At 39.7% G+C, this 21,417-nt stretch overlaps 1 protein-coding gene and 1 pseudogene across 3 annotated transcripts in view; one reads left to right on the forward strand and one right to left on the reverse strand.

Moving 5' to 3' along the window:
* Positions 1 to 1,665: 1,665 nt before the first annotated feature.
* LOC124989205 (protein unc-50 homolog) lies at positions 1,666 to 4,139 on the forward strand (annotated as a pseudogene).
* Positions 4,140 to 5,744: 1,605 nt separating this feature from the next.
* Positions 5,745 to 21,417, reverse strand: part of Dcbld1 (discoidin, CUB and LCCL domain containing 1) — a 57,645-nt gene continuing 41,972 nt past the window's right edge. For 2 of the 3 annotated variants that reach the window (XM_047558821.1, XM_047558822.1), the window contains exons 5-11: positions 20,141 to 20,274; positions 15,175 to 15,215; positions 14,157 to 14,264; positions 12,381 to 12,468; positions 11,408 to 11,457; positions 9,787 to 9,906; positions 5,745 to 8,537 (exon numbers count right to left, since the gene is read on the reverse strand). In XM_047558821.1, the coding sequence (XP_047414777.1) occupies positions 8,008 to 8,537; positions 9,787 to 9,906; positions 11,408 to 11,457; positions 12,381 to 12,468; positions 14,157 to 14,264; positions 15,175 to 15,215; positions 20,141 to 20,274 (1,071 nt within the window). In that variant the 3' untranslated portion in view covers positions 5,745 to 8,007. The remainder of the gene's footprint in view (positions 8,538 to 9,786; positions 9,907 to 11,407; positions 11,458 to 12,380; positions 12,469 to 14,156; positions 14,265 to 15,174; positions 15,216 to 20,140; positions 20,275 to 21,417) is intronic. The other variant, XM_047558820.1, reaches the window with a different exon arrangement.

The raw sequence follows: 21,417 nt of genomic DNA on the forward strand, positions 1-21,417 counted from the left end.
TACTAGGTTGTAATGGTGACCTACAGAAGGATAATGAGAGGATGAGGACTGTGATGGACTATTCGTGCCTAAATGTGAGAGCCAGTGATGTGATGGGGAAGAGCATTTCAAAGAGGTCTTCCTACAGTCCTTCCTGGAAGGATAAAAACAGCTGAATTTCAGGCCTAACATCTTATTGTAAAAGTTGCAGAATTTGGGAAACTTGAATGTTTTGCCAAGACTCTTCTATTTTGTGAAATTCAAGGCCCTTGTCATAGGACCTTGAAGTGTCTGTATGGATGGATGCCCCTGAGGATACTGACTCTGCTGTCCCTACTTGATCCCTTATCTTACAGAAGTGACCCACTTGTCACAGTAAGACCTAGCACCTCCTCTGTGCTACAGATGCTGCAGATCCTGCTGCTAACCCCTTCCCCTCAATACTGTGGCATCCCAACCTACTCTTGACAAAAGTCTGGCAAAGCCTACCTCAATGTGCTGATTCTGGTAAAGGAAAAAAGAGATATGCACTAAAAATGTAAGAATTAGCTAGCATATCCTGGCAAGGCCAAGGTAGTACTTTGCAGATTGAATTTTGAAAGTACTTGATCAAGAACTAAACTCTTCAAAAAAAATTCAAATAGGAAAAAATCCAACAAGATGTTTACAAGCAACATACCTAAAACATAAAAACAATTTGAAAGTGAAAGGAGAAAGAAAATATACTGGAATCAGGCACGGTGGTACACAGCTAGTCCCAGCTACTTAGAAAGCTGAAGCATGGGGATCACAAGTTTGAGGCCAGCCTCAGTAGCTAAGTGAGAACCTGTCTATAAATAAATGAATAAAGAAATAGGACTGAACATGAGCTCAGTGATAGAATGCTCCTGGGTTCAATCCTCAGTACTACCAAAAAAAAGAAACAAATAAAAGATACTTTTTTCTTCAAAGGAAAGCTAGTATATTAATATAAGAAAATAGATAAAATCATTAAGGATAAAGATTACTTAATTTACTATGAAGTTAAACTAGTTCTAATCTTGTACTTGATAATTTATCTAAAATAGCTTCAAAATTCAGAAAGCAAAAATTGAACAAGAAAATGATAAAAGATCTATCAGTGGGAGATGACTTTCAAAGATAAGAAAAAGGAAGATTTGAACAGCAAAATCTTATTTTAAAGTTCAAGTTAAGAGTTTATTTTGTTATAAAAGAAAGACCTGTGGCTTCTAAGTAGGAACTAAATGAACAGACTATAACAAGGAAAATTGTATAGACAAGTGTAAACCACTGGAACTGAGATTCTCACTTTGAAAATGCAGAATTTGCAATTTTGTGAATTGCCACCAGGGGGCAGAAGATTCCAAATGTGATGTTAACCTGTTAGAACTGGAAGTCTTTTTGAAAATCAGTAAAATATTGTTAGGATGAGTAAGTTGAAGACTGGAGCAGTTGTATTATTTATTTAGAGTTATGCCACTAGTAAGCATTAGAATCAGGAGTCAAATTCATCTCAATTTTACCTTAATGGTCCACTAAGAAAGGAAAAGATATATATGAAATTATAGGCTTTTCAGGCTTTCTCTCCAGCTAATTATTTTCATTTTTCTTAAATGGTACAGGTTTTGATGAAGCCTAAGTTTTGATTTTTTAGTAATAAATGAGTTGGATTTAAATTTCATAAGTTTGCTACAGTTAAGTGAATATAGAATGCAAGAACTCCAAAAGTTCTTGCACTTCCTAGATCATTGTGATTATAGCACTTCCCTCCTCCCCACCAACAAATACTTATGGAAGGAAATTCTCTCCTGTGCGCTACTGTCTTACATTCTTATTAGTGACATTTTGTTATCTTCACTAGATGCTCCCTACTATGGTTGAGGGCATTTTTAGCTCTGTCTAGGGCTATATAAAGTGGGTTGTCTGCTTATGAAAGCAAAAAGTAGTAGAATTGATTTTAAAAATAAAGTGATATTTCAGAGGAAAAAGACAAAATTGGCTGTTGGCTAACTGTGAGTCACAAAAAATGCAAATACTCAAAAATTAAGGGAGAAATTGCAATAACAACTAACAGACTACTTTGTTCAATTTTATAGGAATAAATTTGAACTTTTCTAGAAAGGTGTAATATACCAAAATTGACTCCAGTGAATTTTAAAATCTAAACAAATTTCTGTAGGGAAGAAAAGATAGTAAAACGTTGTTAAAGCGCCTCCCCCACATATTAACAGAATATATGGTCTTACGGGGCATCATCATTGAAAGCAGGTAATTTCAATGCCTAGCAAAAGAAAAACTGACAAAGAAGAAAATTTCTAAATTGCTTTTGCCAGGCTAACAAAGTCTGATCATATTTACCACAAATAAAAGAACTAATTTGCAGAATAATACCACTGCAAAAATCACTGGATTTGGCAACACATTTAGATTTACCCGTTGTAACCAAGTGATTAACATTAGGGTATCTAGTGATGTAATTGATCCTGTGATAGGTCTCGGGAAGGGTCCTTATGGAGGAGATCATTTGCTTCTGATTCTAAATGCTGAAAAGGCACTGTCAAAATTCACACATTCTTGGTGAGAGAAAAAAAAAAAGATAAAATGGATGCTTTCTTAACCTGGTAACATGCCTTAATGTAATAAATCTGTCTCTACCCAAAAACGAACATCATGGTGAGTATGGAACTATTTGAAGTATTTTATCTCAAATGTAACTGGGTTGATGGGGAAAACTGGGCCAGGTGAGGGGCTGTCAGAATCTGGGTGGAGTGAAATGGGAGACGGCTGCTGAGCATGGGGTCAGACATGGACCAGAGCTCATTAGGTTTCAGACTGTGTAGGCTGTTCCCCCACACTCATTCCTCCTGCTGAACTGTTCTGGGAGTAAAACTAGGGACTGGAGTATTACTTCGATTTTACATTGCATTCTGATGAATAAAGAGCTAGCTGTCCACATGCTGATGAGAATGCTGTTTATTTTAACTCTCTTTAATAGACTTCAGCTAACGTTTTTCCTTAAGAGCCTAGTGACTGAGAACGCAGAATCTGAGCCAGAGTTCGGATCTCGGCCCCATCACTATCTTGGTGCTCATAGGAAATCACTTCATCTCCCTGTGCCTCCTCTTTCCTCCCTCTACTAACATTAGCTACCTGGGAGGGCTGTCTGACGAGTGGGTGAGGTGAAGTGTGGGTCCTGCATAAGTGTTCTCAGATGGTTGCTCTTGTCTGACGTACAGGCAGCGATTCTCCAGCCTCTTAGTTAAGTCTCAGCACCAGTTCCGTTTGCTTTTGATCCCTGACCCTTCTGAAGGGTGGAAGAGAAATTGTAAAGTGATCTTGCCAAATAACTCAGTAGCCAAACATTTCTTCATGCTATGTGTAAAGGTTCTTTTCTTCCATGTAGGAAGAGGTCACCAAGTGCTTCAGTGAATTCCTCAGCACAGGGGAACAGAGTCTTCAATTCTAGAGTTGCAGCCAGACACATGGCTAGAGCAAACACTACAGATACCTCAGAAGACTTTTTTGATTTCAACAGATGGACTTTGAGTTTGCTGCCTGGCAGATGTTCTACCTGTTCACTTCCCCACAAAGGATTTATAGAAACTTTCATTACTGGAAGCAGATAAAGGGCCAGTGGGCCAGAGATGACCCTGTTTTCTTGGTCCTATTAAGTATCTGACTTTGTATCCACTATAGGATTTGGTTTGGTGCTGAACATTGAATTTTGTGGGATAATAAAGCTGCTCCTATGGCCTGCATTCGAGGGTCATGTAGTTCTTGATCTTCCGATAACCTTTTAATGTGTCAGCTCTAATAAGTAGTAAAGTGACAGAGCAGAGACTATGATGTGGAGTAGGGCTGTGCCTTTGATGTGCGTCTGAATGATTTTGATCCATTCCTAGTCATAGTACATTTTGTCCAGCTTTTTTCATCAACCATGTTATCCTAAAAGTTATGCTCATTGAGTATTTAGTTGGAAATACCTTGTGACTAATTGCATTTGGCTATTATATCTATATAAACTTCATAGGATACAGTGCATTGCCTTATCTGAAAAATATAGTAATTCTTCTCTGTCCATTTGCACACCTCATTCTACTCTATGGGCAGTCACTAGTGCTAGGATGGGACTTTATACCCATGTTTTGTGTTCTTTATAGAGTGAAATGGAAAGGAAAAATGACAATAGCTTAACTGCATCAACAGTGATGGTTGGTGAAATGATGGTTTCTTGTAAAATTTGAAAATATCTTTGTAGATACTTTAAAAAATAAATAAATGCTTCACTAGGTTTTCCAACAGCCACGATAGGTAGGTAGCCTTGTTTCTCTACAAGGCACCAGTTTCAGCTTGTCAGGCGATCTGAAGTCTATTCAAGCATCATCCCATATTTTCCTTCAGGAATTTACCCAGAATGCAGCACAGAAAGATAAAAAGAAAATAAGAGTGATTAAGAGACATAGGCGATAGAATGAAAAGTTCTAATGGACATCCAATAGGAACTCCAGAAGGGGAGATTAAAGAAAACAGTAAAAAGATGGTTGAAAAAAATTTATAGTTGATGAAGATCAATCCTAAGATTCAAGATGCACAAATTCCAATCAATGTGAATGCAAATTAATTAATAGGCATACATAGTAGTAAAATTGCAGAATACTGAAGACTGAACAAAAAATCTTTAAGCATCTAGGGGAATTTATTCCAGGAGCAGATTGGCAGAGAGTGTGACCAGTAGTGGGGAAATGAGCTCTGTTGCATGCTATGGACACAGCAGTGTGTGTGTGCAAGGAAGTACTGGGTGACTGGATAGGCTGGGGGCAGGAAATGCGAGCAGGTTGGTGCAAGCGATTGTGTTCAACTCTAGCTTCCCATTAACAAGGTTATGCTGCTCCCAGTTCCTGGAGAGATCCTGAGCATGCTGTCTTGTAGATAACAGCTCTCAAAACCTTAATAACTTTGGGGCATGAATGAATGCAAAACAAGAATCTCAGGAGTAGAGGCCAATCTGGTGGGCACACTTGGACTGCTGTGATTGATTAGTCAGGTGAACTGATAGATTTAGGAAATGTGTCTTTGGTTGTGTGTGCAATACAAATGTGATTTCACTTTCTGCTAAGAATCCAAAGCACTGTAAAATAAAAACAACCACCCCTCACATCCTTTCTGGATATTTTCAGACTGATACAATAATACAACCCAGAGCAAAGTTTCAGCAGCCTTTAGTCAGTGCAGCCTTGCTCATCAAAGCATATGTGTTTCAGCCACAATTCTAAGAAGTGACAGGAAGCAATCTTTGCTTTTCAGTAAGATTTGATAGCATAGAAGAAAACCAGACAATTAGAATGATCTCATTCCTCATTCACACTGAAAAAGACACATTATTTTTCTGCTCTTATTTGCTAGTTTAGGCTTGGCTGTGTAGGGTTTATCAGACCATTCCACTCATACACCCTAGTCAATAGAGGCCACCCTGAGGAAGTACTGCTCACAAAGTTACGTTCTCACTTTTATCACAATTGGATCACAATTGTAGGGAAGAAATGTGATAGGTGGAAAACAGCACTACTGTAAAGAAGGGCTGCAGTTCCAACTTCATTCTTATGGACTAATATTTTAATGTTAAAATGCTATATAGCCCAGAGAAGACCTAAATTAGAAAAAAAAATAAAAGGCATATTTATAGGATAGGAGCCTTAATAAATGTCCCAACTGATTCTTACCAGTAAACTTTGGAGGAAGAAGGCACATTAACACCATATTTCCATCATAAGGAAACCGAGGTTCAGTGTTACATAACTAGCCAAAATTCTCAACTAGTTTGTGGTCAATCACGTTCTAGAATCAACACCTATCTGTCTCCAAAGCCATGCTCTCTTCATTGTACCATCTGCCCTTCAATTGAGAATTGTAGCTGAACCAGTCTCACGTTTGCAGGTAACCCAGTCAGCCAATTCAAATGAGAAAGAATTTAATTCATGAGGTGGTCAAGAGTAAGGAGGGGGAGCTCTTGAATTCAAATCTGCCTCCCTGAGTTTAGGGTTATTTATGGGATGAAAAAACAATGAGGTGTGGGGAAAGGTGATTAGAGGCAAGGATATGTCAGGAAATCAGTGTTCTGTACGTGCAAAAACAATCTTCATGGCACTTTATAGGATGCCTGTTCATAAAATTATATTAGCATGATCTGAAGATGGAGTTTTTGGTCCTCAGGCATCAAAAGGTCACTCATTGGACACTTTTGCAGGTTCAGGTTGAGGGCTCCTGGCTTCAACAAATGTGAGCCAGACAAAGCTTTCTCCAAATTCCTTAAAAAAAAGAAAAAAGCAATTTAAACTAAAGTGATCATGCATCAGAGGTATTATCTATAGTAAAACTAACATCAGTCTATGCAGGTTTCCTGTGAATGAGTGTCAGAAGAGAAGTGTGCTCTTTGATTTTAAAATTATAACCTGGAAAGGGAAAAAATTGTTGATTTTCATTTTGGGAAATTGGTTACAGAATGAGCCTCTCAATAGCCCAGCAAACAGGGCACCAATGAAAGTCAGGGGCAATCTGATTTGGTATAGTTTATTAGTTAGTATGCACATGAAACCATGTAAACTCCCAAAAGTAAATGGTTTATCCTCCACAGTAACCAACAGATAGTCTGCCATGACCTTCCAGCACCCCTGTTACTTTAATATATATACATTTCACAGAAAGTGATAACCATACAAATAGGGTTACAAATGTTTTAGGGAAAAAATTTTTGGTCCATATTTTCCATTAAACAAAACAATCCTCTTTGGCAAAAGAATTAAATCCCCACAGTTAACTCTACAAACTCAGATAAAAATCACTGAACATGAGGTACAGCTGAGGTCTGGGTTACTCTAAAATTGTAGGTATGTTGGGGTAAATTATCTCTTACAAAATCCAGTTCACTTCTAATCATCTTAGTAGGAAAGCTCTTTTTAGACCTCAGGCACTTTCATTGGACTGTCAAATAACTTTATTCTGTTGTTTAGGGAATAATGGAAGTCACCAATATGCACCATTTATGAAGGTCATGAAAAGTGTGGGTTTCTGACTTCAGCAATATTTTAAATCTGAAGTACAGAAACAACAGACACAGTAATTCAGGCTGTAATTGCTGTGCCACCTTCATTACAATTTGTAGAGAGAGCAGTTTAGGTTGCTTTTAAGTCTCAGCATTTGGCTTTGCAGTTCAAAAAGGCAGACTTGCATATGAAGGCTGCATAGTATTTATGAAGGCATATGCTGAGGAGGAAGCCAGTTCCTCAGAGAGCCCATTGCCTCAGGCCTGCAACAGTGGAGTACCGGCAGGTCACAGGGTAATGGGCTTCCCTGACAGGCCGCTTCACAGGCATCTGAAATGGAGCATAGGGAAACAAGCAGCTGTTGAGGTGGTGTGTGTTATTTAATCTACAATTATGATTTCTAACAAGCAACCACCTGGTGTGGTTTTCATACTTCAAGTAATTCCATTTCTTCCAGGAGAAGAATGTTAAAAATGCTTTTAATTCTAGTTATCAAAGAAAAGGAAATGAGCCACAATAACAAGATCAAGTTTAAACAGACCTGCTGTTAACACAGTATCAGATAATCAAACTTTGAAAAAAATGAACACGTACTACTATGTTTTTGCAACAGCTGCATTTTTCACTTAACCTCTGTGCAGAACTAAAATCTGACAAAGCAAACTTTAAGTTACTTTAATTCTTGTTAAATACAACTCTGTACAGATTGCACATTTTACAAGAAAGCAGCTCAATATCACAGTTAAGAGAAATGAAAATGCCATCAGAAATTTTTCATTTTTCTAGCCCAACAAAAACCAACAGGCTCTCGCCTAAGGATCAGAACAAAACCAGCTGCACAGTTTTGTAAACAGTATGAGAAGCTCTCTAGGATCCTATTGAGTCACGTGCGCGCGCACACGAACAAGCTGAACAGCAGTCTCCCACCTTCCAGTGACTGGCAACAGCCGCACGCTCAGTACCACAGCAGGTTTCTTTCACATTGTGTTCACAGAAGAGCAGTCATGGCTGTCTGGTTGAGGGGTGTGAGGCAGTCTCTGGGGGCTGAATAACCATCATTCATCCCGGGATTCATCTGTGGCTTCTGAGAGGTGGAGTCTCCGTTCTCGGCAGCGACGCAGCTGCTGGCTTTGGGCTTGTCATAGCCCCTGTCCGCGGATTTGGGGCTTTGTGGCAACTGATAGTCTTCGCTCTTGGTGGCCCCTGCCTCTGGGGAGAAGCTTCCCGAAGAAAGGGAATGTTTGTGCGCAGGCTTGGGCCCGGGGACGTGGTAGCCGCTCTGCGCCGAGAAGGTGTGGGCCCGCGGCAGGTGCCGCTCCACGATGGGCGTGGCGTACTCGGGCTCCGAGAGGGTCAAGGGCAGCGCGTACTCGTGGCGGCCGGCGCGCTGGGGGCAGTCATAGTGACTGCTGGCCTCGGCGCCCGGCCCGGCCTCGTCGGCGTCAGTGTCCATGGGCCGGAAGGTGGAGCCCTTCCTGGCGACTGCCCCGGTGCCAATCATGAGGGGCTGCTGGTAATCTGAAACCAAGAGAATAAAAGCCACATCGTTTGTGCACCACGCAGGTACAAGGACAAGCCAGCTGCCTGTCGCTGGAGGATCTTCTGCTTTCCCCTCCACCCAACTCTTCACTGAGTGCCTAACGTGTCCCAGGCTATGTGGGAAAGACCGCGTGCGAGTGGCAGATACCAAGCAGGGACTTTACAACCATACTGCCTGCTTCAGGGGTCTCAAAGGGTCACAGGAATCTAGTGAAGGGAGAGGGTAAGTTGCACCTAGGTAGAGGGAAAATAAGCTGCCTCTTGAGATGCTCAGTTTTGGAGGTGGAGAAAACACTGAGAAGAGAGAACAACCATGAAGAGAGAGTTTGATGTGGCCAGGGAAGGAGGAATGCTGAGTAGTTTGTTCAATGGAAATAAAGAACAAAGCCCAGCAGGCGCTATTGATGATGGTGAGGATAATGAAAGAGCTCACATTTGTTGAGCCCTAACTGTGCCAGGTACTATTCTAAGATAGCAAAATATTCATGAATTAAATCTTTAAAAAAAAAAAAATCCTCTGGGATTTTTTGAACTGTTACTTCGTTTTATAAGTGGGGGGAAAAAAGGAGAGCAAGAGCGGCTACCACGTTCCCGGGCCCAGATCACTTGGCTAGCAGGCAGTGCAACCAGGATTCAAACCCACATTGCAAGTACTTACTGTTAACCATCTGTGGGAGATGCCTGGTGCCTTGCTAGGAAGTTTGGTTTAATTCTGTAGAAACCTACACACCTGGCACAATTAGAAGTAACTCTGAAGGAAGACTGAAGAAGGAAAGATAAAAAACTGAGAAGTGAAAGTAGCAGAGATATGACAGGTAGATAGATGGCTTCTTAGGGACACTGAAAGAGTCCCTAACAAACACTGGAGGAATTCCTCCATATATCTCCTCCTCCTCAAGGGCAAGAGCTGTATTTAATTCATCTTTCTAATCCCTCTTTGCCAGTGTCTTAGTCAAAACCTTGGTAGCAAAAGTAGATTAAGGCCTTTCCATACTAATGTTACTTTGGACATCACAAAGAATATCATTATGTGAACCACCGGTGTAAAGAGACTCAGCTGAGTGGAGCTGTTGAGTAATATTTTGGTGTTGATTTGTAACTGTGCAGAGTGCAGAAAGAGAAATAACATTTCCCCTTTATTAAAAGATTTTAGTCTTTTTTTGTCCTGTCTCCCCTCCCTCATGTGCAACACCTATCTAATAGCATTGTCCTGAGGTGTAACACTTACCTGCCATATCACTTGTGATGAGATCTAATTTTTGTGTCATCTCCTTCTCATTGTCATAGCTGATGGTAAATTCGGCTGATTGATGTCTAGCAAAGGGATATTTAATCTGCTTCCAACAGCCTGGAATAAAGATCATGTGAAGCAAAGCGATATATCAGAAATGTAATGCATGTACACTAAAATGTGTTCCTTAATGAGTCAGAGATCAGGCTGTGGCTTGGTGGCTGACAGAGGCAAATGCACAGCTGGAGTGTTTCAGGTGCGAATGCTGAGAATAGCATGCTATGGTCAATGACAATAGCAAACACTACCACAAGGATGTTTTCACTGGTTTTAAAAGTGTATTTGTGTATGTGTCCCAGATTATCCCTGTGTGAACCACCTGGTCATGATTCTCCATCATCCACACTGACATAGCATTCATGACCCAGAAGGGACAGGATAGGATAGCTGGCATTCAGACTCAGCATGTTTAAGCCTTTGCTGTACTTTCTGGGAAAGTGAGGAAAGGACCAGAGAGAGATCATGTGCAGGTTTCAGGGAATCCTTAGGACACCTATTGCCCAAGCAGTGAGTTAGCTGTAGTTCAGAGAGAGGCCTGAAGATGCTGAGAGTGCTGAACTACATTCAGTTCAATGATGGGGATGTTGTAACTTCTGACACTGTGGTGACCTCAGCTCCAATGGCCAAAAAAAGAAAAAAAGAAAAGAAAAAGTTGATGAATAATGGGGGGTAATATTGAACATATAAGTAAAGTGGCCATGAAAATTCTGAATTAAAATACAGAGGCAATCCCCCTATGGTGGTGCACACCTGTAATATCAGCTACTCAGGAGGCTAAAGCAGGTTTGTAAGTCCAGACCAGCCTGGGAAACGTAGCAAGACCCTGTCTCAAAAACATTTATATAAAGAAAGAGACTGCATACAACAAATTTCTGCCTTGTAGATTGTTAATTTAAAGGTGATAGAGCTTAATTTTAAAAAATACTGTAGTTTCCCCTCACCCATAGTTTTGCTTTTTCAAAAAACTAAGGACCCCAGTCAACATGGTCCAAAAATATTAAATGGAAAATTCCAGAAATAAACAGTTCATAAGTTTTAAATTCTGTGCTTTTCTGAGAAGCACGATGAAATTTTGCACTTTTCCTGCCTAGGATGTGACTGACTCATCACTTGTCTGGAATATCCACTCTATATATGCTACCCTCTCACCCTTCCTTTAGTCACTTAGCAACAGTTTCAGTGATAAGATTGACTGTATCATAATGCTTGTGTAACCCTTATTTTATTTAATAATGGCCCCAAAACATAAGAATTGTGATACTGGCAATTTTATTTCAGCATATAGTTATAATTATTCTATTTTATTATTAGTTATTGTTAATCTCTTACTAAACTAATTTATAAATTAAACTTTATTACAGGTATGCATATTTAGGGAAAAACATAGTAAATATAGAACTCAGCACTATCCACAGCTTCAGGCATCCACTGGGGGTCCCACCAGATAAAGGGGGACTGCGGATAATTGTGAGCCACTGGGCTCCTTATGTTTTCAATCAGCAGATCCTGTCACTTCCTCAAAGACAGAAAAAAATTGCAGATCAAGTTTTTAACCAACCTATTTTCTGGGCCTCAGATGATATATATGGATTTCCTTTTTTCTTCCTCCTGTCAAGACAAAAAAATTCTATTTAATATTTAGAAGTCAATATATCTGCCTCTGTCTCCGTGTATAACATGAGGTTCATAATAGTACTTAACATCCTAGGACTTAGGTGAGGATTAAAAGAGAGAGCAGCTGCCATGTGCTTACAAAGTCATATGAAAACAGGATTATATATAGATTTATCTCACTTATAATAAAGGTCACAATATTTTCACTAAAGGATGTGTGCTAATTTTTTTTGTATATTAGAAAGCAGTGCCTTATTATTCTATTTTTACACTAGCTCATGCAGTCAATAAAATTCTGAAGTAATTCCTCATGACCATGTGCTCTCACTTCATCTGTTTTCTGTACTAAATTACAAAATTGTCGGTGACTTTTAAATAATTTAACTCAAACACATTAAGAGTCACAAATATCTTCCTGAAGGTTAAAAACCAGAAATTTTATATCCTTGCTCACATTAGTAAAAGTCTTCATTCTATTTACACTAATATACACATTTATACATTCTGAAGTTGTTTAAAATATAAAAAGACTTCAGAATGACTTTCATTTAAAAAATCCAACTCCTGAAATATGTTATAATAAATATGGAGAAAACTCCTTTATTTTATACATGAGAAAATAGGGGTTTGGGGAGACCGGGGTGGGACTAGAACATGAGCCTCCTGATTTCCATTCTAATAACTCTTCCTACTGTACAGGTGGGAGAGAGGACCTCCCACCTGTTCTCAGAAACTGCTTTTTATAAGACATCAGAATTTTTACTTCTATCCAGTTTATTTTTTAAGTACAGATCATCATTTTACCTTGAAAGCAGTCATGCTGCTTTTCTATATATGAATATCTGAAAAGTAAACATTTGGGGTTTATAATTATTTATGTAATTAGAGAAGAAATTTAAAAACGTAAAGTCACATACTTTCTGAAGGCAGCAAAGATTCCCATTCCAGCCAGCAAAAGGGCGACAAGGAGCACCAATGGAATAACCACAGTTATAATGTTTATTCCTAGAGAAGAGGAAAGCTACCATGTTACAACATAAAGGACCAGTAAGCAAAGTTCAGGATCTAAAACCAAACACAGCCTTAGAGGTCTTCAACTGTCTAACATATGGGGAGAATGAATACATGCTAGGCATCTACTGATACTGGAAAGCAAAAGGAGGGGTTCAAAGTCCTGGTTAAGGTTAGGGGAAATAAAATGCATCTTTCCTCCACTCCTAAGGCAGCGACCAATGTTCCTCAGGGATCAACATGTAATCTGAGTTTGTTGCTTGATCCATATTAGATTCTAAATATCAGAATTGAAGGGGACGGTTTCAAGCGGGCCCACCAGCCAGGAGCTATTTAGAGAGGTCAAGGGTCTTATTCAATATGAAACTCTTAGCTTGGCCCTGGCATCTAGTTTCCCCAGATGGTGAGCAGGTTTGGACCAGAACGGGAACAGATTGGGGAGCCTGGGGTACTCCTTAGAGATTTGGACTGAGAGGAAGTGCAGCATGACGACTTGACGTGACATTTCCACTCTGCTGCACCAAACACCATGTAAAAAAGGAGACCATGTTAGCAGCCACTGAAGCAGGACCCAAGCTTGTGGGAACTAAGCACTATAAAGGAGAAATACTAGCTCTTCACCTTTCCCTTGTGATTCCTGGGGAGAAAATACAGAGATCATCAGGAGTGGAAATATCTAGTTCATAAAGAGGAGAAAAGGAACTTAGGAAAAACAAAATTGATATAAATAATAGCAGTACCATTTATAAGAGTGAAAATTTGGGGAAAATGTAACAATTTAAATATCCAACAGTAGGGGAATAGTTAACTAAAGAATGGCATATCCATTGAAAAAATACCACAAACTTATTAATTCTTGTTTTTCAATTACTTAAGAACATTAGAAAATGCTCATGATATGTTAAATGAAAAACATATGAAATAGAACAGAATGCATGGTATGCTACCATTTTTGTCTTAGAGTGAAAAATATAAATACAGTTGACTGCATATAATGGTAATCATCTATAGATGCTGGTTTATAGTTCACTGCTAGCTTCTTATTTATACTTTTCTAATCATTTCAAATTTTCTAATGTCAATATGCAAATTATATTCTGGGGGGAAAAAGACACTTTTAATGTACATTACCTGATATACAATTACATGTTCAAAATTCATAAAGTATGAGAAGGTATGGGGAATGAAATATATTCCCTCTCCCTCTCTGTTCCACCTCCACAAGAGCCCAAATTGTGTTTCTTGACATTCCTCTAAACACATGGGAATGAATATATGTATTCATTCTTTATTCCCCCTTTTTATACAAATGACCATATGGATTGTCCCATAACTTATGTAAGCTGCCAGTATATCTGAGAACTTCCCGTATTACTAACACATTCTTTTTTATGGCTGCAGAGTATTCCATTGCACAGATTTACTATTATTTTACTTTTCCATAAAATATGACCCTACTATTTAAAGGACATACAAGTTTGTTTCTAATCTTTTCTGCTCCCAATATTGCATCAAATAGTTGTAAACAGGTATCATTTTACATTTGTGCAAATACCACTGGACCATCTTCTCCAGCATTTATATGATAGAAAAAGTAATTTGGTTGAAGCTATTATGCTGAATCCTGTGGGGGTACTAGTTACAATACTCCTTACGAAACCACGAAACTGTAGCTTCTCTACCTGTGGGCATGTCTTCTGAGGGGATGAGCTTTGTGATTGTCTTGTCGTTGCTCTCTGTTGAAACGCCCGTGTTTGGACTTGTTTTGTGCCACACCAGTGAGTCATTCTCTGGGAAAGAAGGGTGTTAGAGAAACCACATTAGTAACAATGATGTGTGAAAGGCCATGACAAGAATCTAACTCACTGACTCGCCCTGAGACCTACCATCATAGATTTTCTTTTCTAACCTAAATCGACCCTGATTTCAACACACTGTAGTGTCATAGGACCTTAACTATTCTTGGACATGTGGCAGACGATGTGGAAGTAGCAAATAAAGACCAGACTCCTCTTTCTGGGCAGACGCATTCACAGGGTTTTCCTTAAAATAATTTATTTTATGCTGAGGGAGAATATTTATGTGGATTATATATTATGATGGATGAACTAAAAAGTTTATATACTCATGTTCAATTGCCTTATACAAGATAACCACAGATTGAATTATAATATTTTAAAGCTTCTTTTCTTAAAATTGAACATAACGGAGGCTGGGCCCTGGGACGCATGCCTGTAATCCCAGTGGATTAGGAGGCTGAGACAGGAGGATCCCAAGTTCAAAGTCAGCCTCAGCAAAAGTGAGGTGCTAAAGCAACTCAGTGAGACCCTGCCTATAAATAAAATACAAAATAGGGTTGGGATGTGGTTCAGTGGCTGAGTGCCCCTGAGTTCATTTCCCCGTACCAACCCCCCAAAATTGAACATAAAGGAATTTATCTTAAAAATAAATGTCATTTTGCTCTTCCTTCTTTTGGCAGAAATTTGAGAGATGTTAGCTTATGAAGAAAAACCTTTTTCTGTTTAATGCTAAGGGGACTTACTGTCTTGCATATTTTTAAGTCACTGAAAATTTGGTGCTATGTGACCTGTGGAAAAAAGAAAATTCTTTAAACTATATGATCTCTGTGGGGTTTGTAGGAATAAACTATCACTGGAGAATTTTAAATGATCAAATTCTTAAGGAAACCATGATCCTTACCAGTGGAGGTAAACAGAAATCGCTTTTCTGACAGGGAACCACTGAAACAATAAAGACAGACATGAGGAGTGAGTTGCTTCACTAGTTCTGAATGTCTAATACAGTGCCAAGTCCCAGGGCTCACAGAGCCTTCCCCCCAGTGCTGCCTCGGTCACCTCTGCACCCCTGCAGGGCCACTGCTGTGATCTTCATCATCAGCACTTTACAGATGGGGAAACTCAGGCCCATGGAAGCTGAGCAACTTTCAAAAATTCATGCAGGTGACGAAGGCCCAGACTCAGACATTGCTTTTGAATCAAAAGCCTGTGCTGTTTTCCTCATGTCACATTAACAAATGGCCTTCCTAATAGGGAAGGAATGTACAGAAATACAGTCTCAAAAACAACCCTAAATCCCAACTAATTAATACACCGTGACACAGACAGAAAGGATTACTGCCCTGAAATCTCCCTTCGCTTCAGCAGTCACCTAAAGCTTCCTACTCATTGTCAATAATTAAGGACCATGGAGAGAAGTGAAGAAGCCCAGTCATTTTTACAACAATGAGCAGGGCATGTACAGCTGCCCTCTCCACAGACTGCCCTACTGTTTCCCTAAGGAGCCCTGCTCTGGCGATGGACTCAGTCCTGTCTCTCTCCACAGCCACACTCCTACCTACTCTGGCAACTAGCACCAAGCCATGAACTATGTCCTGCTTCTGCACAAACAGGCATACAGCTGGAGAGAATTCATGACATCTCAGTGACCTGACTGGAATTGGGCCCTCACAGCTGCCAGACACCCCTCCTGCACTCCTGGCACCCATCCTCTGGCCTTTTGGCCCCTGTAGCTCTCCAGCTTATATCACCACATACCAAATCAGCCTTGTTCTATGGTTGTCTCCTTCAGTGAAGAGATGCTAAGGCCTAAGATCATCTCTACCTTAAAAAAGCAAAAAACAAAACAAAACAAAAAAACCCTCAGCAAGTCAGTGATGTGAAAACTACACAGAATGAATGGAAATTCTGGAATCCTCAGTGTGACCTTTGTGTGTAGTAGTTACTATACTAGATACTGGACGTAAACCTAAAAAGTAATGTACCACACTGCTGTGTTCAATTATTTCACAGTCTGAGAATATTGCTTACTATTCTGCTTAACTCTGAATTATATACTTTATGGGAATAATGGAGGGTGGGGGCAGAGAGAGAAAGAGAGAGAGAGAGAGAGAGAGAGAGAGAGAGAGAGAGAAACAAACCAAAACATGAAACCCACAGAGAATCCAAAAATAATCTGTTCAACAATGTAAGAGCCTTCCATCAAAGGCTCTCTTGAGAAGTGTCAGGTAACAAGACTCTGTAATAGACTTTCTCCTTCACATCCTTTATCTACTACTCTTAGGCAGAGCCTCCACAAATCCTGGACTTCTGCATAAAGGTTCTATTATAATCTCGTACTGAATATAAAGCAGGTGCCAATCATCTCTCCTGTGAGAAAACTTAGACCATATGCGTTATGGGACCTGCCTATATTCACCGTTAGCAACAATGCTAGGACCAGGACCCAGCTCTCAACACACTTAAAAGAAGGTGCACATGGTTGCAAACAAATTTAAGATTTATTGCGGGTCTCTCTTTTCTCTGATTTTCCCATTTTCTCTAATGTTCCTGTACTAAGTGTTACACTTGAAATTTGGCCCAAGTAAGCCTGAATCATACTGCTGTGACCATGAAAGCCTATGCTCTCTCCCACTGCAATGAAAGAGTAAAATGTTTATTTTTACTTTTGGATGACCAAAGAGAATGCCAACGTATAGAAGGATATCTTTGGCATTGACCTAGAGAAAGAGACAGCAGGAGAGGTTCTGCTCCTAGCAGGTCTGTCAGGCTTTCCTCCAGATTCAGCTGGAATATCTTTTTTCTTTTTGCTCTACGGAAGTAGCTAAATGTGACCAGTTAGAGAATGCTATAGGCAACTAAGCCTTCTCTTTGAAAAAATAAAATGGCCCTGGGGAGTCAGGGTGGTTCTGAAGCACTGGCACACTACGGTGAATGAATTCAATCAGATTACAGGAATGAGAAGACTCCCAGAATAATTTGATGTAAACACAAAGAAAGGCTTTCCCTGCGGATGGCCGGAGCCCTCATCCTCTGTATGAGGTCAGTCCTTCTTCCTGATTCCATTCTGGTCTCCTCAGATCAAGGAAGTGACCTGACCCAGGATGAATCCCAGAAGAACCCTGGATATTTACTTAAGGGACTCCTTCTTCCTCAGCTGCAGTGCTTCCTTCTCTGTTTTTTCCTGAACGCCAAACAATCATGTGTGGGAACAGAAGTTCAATGACCGCGTGTACAGTGGCTTCCCAACAGCAAAACAACACAGATAAAAACAACTGTTCCCTGAAGATTTGGGAGTCTAAGTGAGTGGAAGTGACTGTATTAACATACAGTTTACTCATCGCTCAGAGCATAAGTCACAGAACTAGGAGGAAGAAGAGACCTTGATAAAATTTTGGGTTATCAACTCCCACCAAAACAAAAATCAGATCATTAGTTTAAATACCTATATGCGATATAGAGCAAACCTTTTTCCCGTTCTTTAATGGTTTAAATTTATGTGGGTTTTCTTTTTTTGGCATGGACATTTATTTTCAAATTACATAAAAGTTATCTACATGTATTAAATCCAATTGATGCAGAAGTAATTGAAGAGTAAAGTCTACTTTTATCCAATAATTTTAATAACTTTTCTTCAAACATAAAATAAAATCCAAGTAGTATGAGTTAATCTTTACTATGTTATTTTATTTATTTTCACAAAAGAAGCATCTGAATGTATACAAACATAGGCAAGATATTTGAATCCAAACACCAAGTCTTCATTCCTATTTGGAGCCAGCAGTACCCTACAGATCTAGCCCAGAGCCTTATACCTTCCTGAAATAGCATACTCTTATCAATAGAAGAAACCATCAAAAGACCAAAAAAGAGAGAAATCTTCAGAAGTCATGATCAAGTGGACATTAAAAGACTCATAGGGCATGAGCAATCACTTTTACTAGAAATCAGGATCCAAATGTCAATGTTCCAAAAGTTTGAGCAAATACATACGTGAAAAAATATGTGTAGGTATATATGGATGTGTGTGTGTGTGTGTGTGATTTTATTTATTTGAATAGGATTTTAATTTTCTAAAGGCATCCTATTACTAAGCTGTTATATTTTCAACTTTAGTGCAAATTTAAAGATTAATTTATCTTTGACTATTCAGATAGTATGAAAAGAAGACTTTGTGGGCTCTCCTAACTAGAAATCCTATCCAGAAGAGGAAAGTAAATAGGAAGTCACGTAGGTAGAAAACACCCACGTGGTGAGGTAACCTTGCATGTCCAGTGTGTAACACACACCCTGTCCTTATTGCATGACAGCCTTTGTGGATCATACCAACAGAGTTGCTGAATCAGATTGGATCACCCTTACCAGTTATGCCCACTCCTACCCCAGAATGGGAATTGCCAGTCAGAGTTCTGCCTTTTCTCCTCGGACAGCCACCAGTCACCTGCTGGCCAGGGGCATGAGAACACCATAAATCCTTTCTGGCATCCCTCCTCAGGCCTTGACTTCACCAGGGTATCCCCCTTAGGCCTTGTTCCCACCTCACATCAAACCCAAAGCTCACCCTCCTCATGACAGTGACCAACCAACCAACTTCCAAACCCCTCTCCTTACAAGCCTGGGCCAACCCCCCAATCTTGAAATGGGTTTTAGTCCCAAAATTTATTTGTGACTTAATTATGTTTCTTTTTGGAATGTAGAATATGTTTTATTATAAAAAATCACTGTGGTCAGGATCACTATTTGACTCATGTCATTGCTACACTATAATACATTTAAGTAAAAAAGTCGAAGGGAGAAGAGAAAAATTGTATAACATTTTCAAAATGACACCACCACATTCAAGGCTAACTAACTTGGGAAACTAGTCACCACCCATAATGTGATTTTTACCAGTAGGGCCAGACAGTGAGGTTGGAGATCTTTACACAGCCTGGTGACTTTCAGGAAGACAAGGTAGGATCCTGACTTACTTTTTCCCATTTTTGGATTATAGAATGTCTATAATCTCTCTCTTACGCCTTATCATTGGGACTAAAACCATGTAGAAACCTGTCCAAAAAGACAGAGCTGAAGTACAGGAAGACATTTCCAAGAGCACACGGAAAGTGAGGAAATGAAAGAAATCCAGGGGCTCCCTCACTATTCATCTGTCCTAGGAGAGCCTCCTTCTCCACCATTCCAAGCTGCCTGCATGTATGTGTGGATATCTGCAGCATGAAACAAGTCTATAGTCAGGTCTACACAGGTCTTGTTTTCTATCTTCTGGGCTCCCAGGAAATCTCAAAGGATGGAACCCTTAGGTTAAAATGTTTAAAGAAATTGTCATACTGTTTCCTTAAGAAGTGAAACAAGAAGATAATACCAAGTCAAGATTCTAACAACCATTAACAAAAGTCATCTTTTATTTGTTTATTTTTAAACTTCCTCTTTTTCACCACTACTCATCATTAAAAGACTATCTCTAGGAAACATCTAGGAAGCTCAGTGGTTCTATAAGGGTTTATTTCAGTTCCCTGTCCCCTTTAGTATCTTAAAATCATAGGTAACTAGTAATTTACTGAAACTATAAAACCAAAAAGAAATAAGCCTCTATTCTCTCCTACTAAAGCAACTGAGAGTAGAAATATTCCTCTGCTCTGGGGCTTCGGTTGTGGGCCATTTTAATTTACATGTCAGCCTAAGAGTGGGCTTTTTTATTGCTACATTTATCTTCCACACAGAAACCATAAATGCTGCTTAAGGAATCACACTTATTTTTCCCAGCTGGCAAATGCTTGGTATCACATCCCTGTTGTCCTTTCAAAGCTCTGAGCTGATTCATTATGGCCTCAGGACTACCTTCCTTTTAGAACAAAAAGTAAAGTACTTACATCCTTGAGAGCACACCATTGGCCAGGATTCCTTCATAGCGGCTTATCCCTTTGCGCAGAAGCACGCTGATCCGGCCGCCCAGTTCATCTGTAATTATTCCTGCATGGATAGCAGCTTTACACAATAAAGAGGTCTGAAACACAGCAGAATCATCTTTCAGAGCTTACTGAAGAACACACTTAAGATTTGATTGGAGTTTTCCATTTTTATTGTGTGGTAATTTACAATAGTGGCTCCCCCAAAGAATAACGTATTCTGGTGACCATGGCCTTATGCTGTCAGGTCCCACATGCACTCTAAACTGGCCCCTGGGGCTTGTTTCGTTCTGCTGCAAATAATGTGGACCTGTCAACTGTCACCTTTGGTCTCTGGAGCTCCAGTTGATGTGCCACATGAGCAATTCCAATGCTAAGGGAACTAAAGAATGATCTACCCAAAGTGTTCACTCGTAAACATGTCAGTAAATAAATGGTGGTTATTTCAAGTCACTAAGTTTTGAGGTGACTTGTTATGCATAAAAAGATAATGGACCTTAGGTAGACCTGGTTTGCCAGAAACATGTACTAGGTGTTTTTTGAGAAGGTCAACTCTCCATATCAGAGTCTTATTTAATAATTCAGAGATTCAGCAAGGCTTCAAAACTATAATGGTCACAATAGCCAAAAAACACAAAAGGGAACAGAAAATTCAATGTGAGTCTTAGAGCAATGATGAGCAAATTACAGTCCACAGCCTCATTTGATTTTCTGAAAGCCTTCAGAGAAAGTCAGCCAGCAGGTGCCTGCCCAGCCCTGCCTGCCTCAGGGGGAGGCGTCAGAAGGCTGCAGGATGTTTTGGCAAAGGAAGCAGGAAACAACTCACTAGCTCTGACTGACACACAGTGATGGGATTTGGAATTGGGTCTGTTGGGAAGTGGGTCTTCAGCAATGTCTAGAACTTTCCTGTGGGGTGCCCAGGCTGAACACAGACCTAAGTGGGAAGGCAACATGGCAGACAAGCCCAGGATTGAAGCACCGAGAAGATCATTTTCTAAATAAACTTCAGCTATGTTCCACTTTCTCCCTGATAGCTGATGCCCAAAGACAGAATGCTGCTCATGAAATTGTAAATCTCATTAACTGGCCTTAGGAGTTCCTCTGTGTTAAGGAGTGCTGTTTACCTTTCTTATAACAGAAACTTTGCCCTAGATTTAAGTTACAATATAAGCAGACCAATGAGACAAATTACATTTTGTTAAAGTATGGTAATTTTAATAAAGTTGAGAACTTTTGTGCTC

The sequence above is a fragment of the Sciurus carolinensis genome, chromosome 7 (genome assembly GCF_902686445.1).
Source record: "Sciurus carolinensis chromosome 7, mSciCar1.2, whole genome shotgun sequence".
Classification (NCBI taxonomy): Eukaryota; Metazoa; Chordata; class Mammalia; order Rodentia; family Sciuridae; genus Sciurus; species Sciurus carolinensis.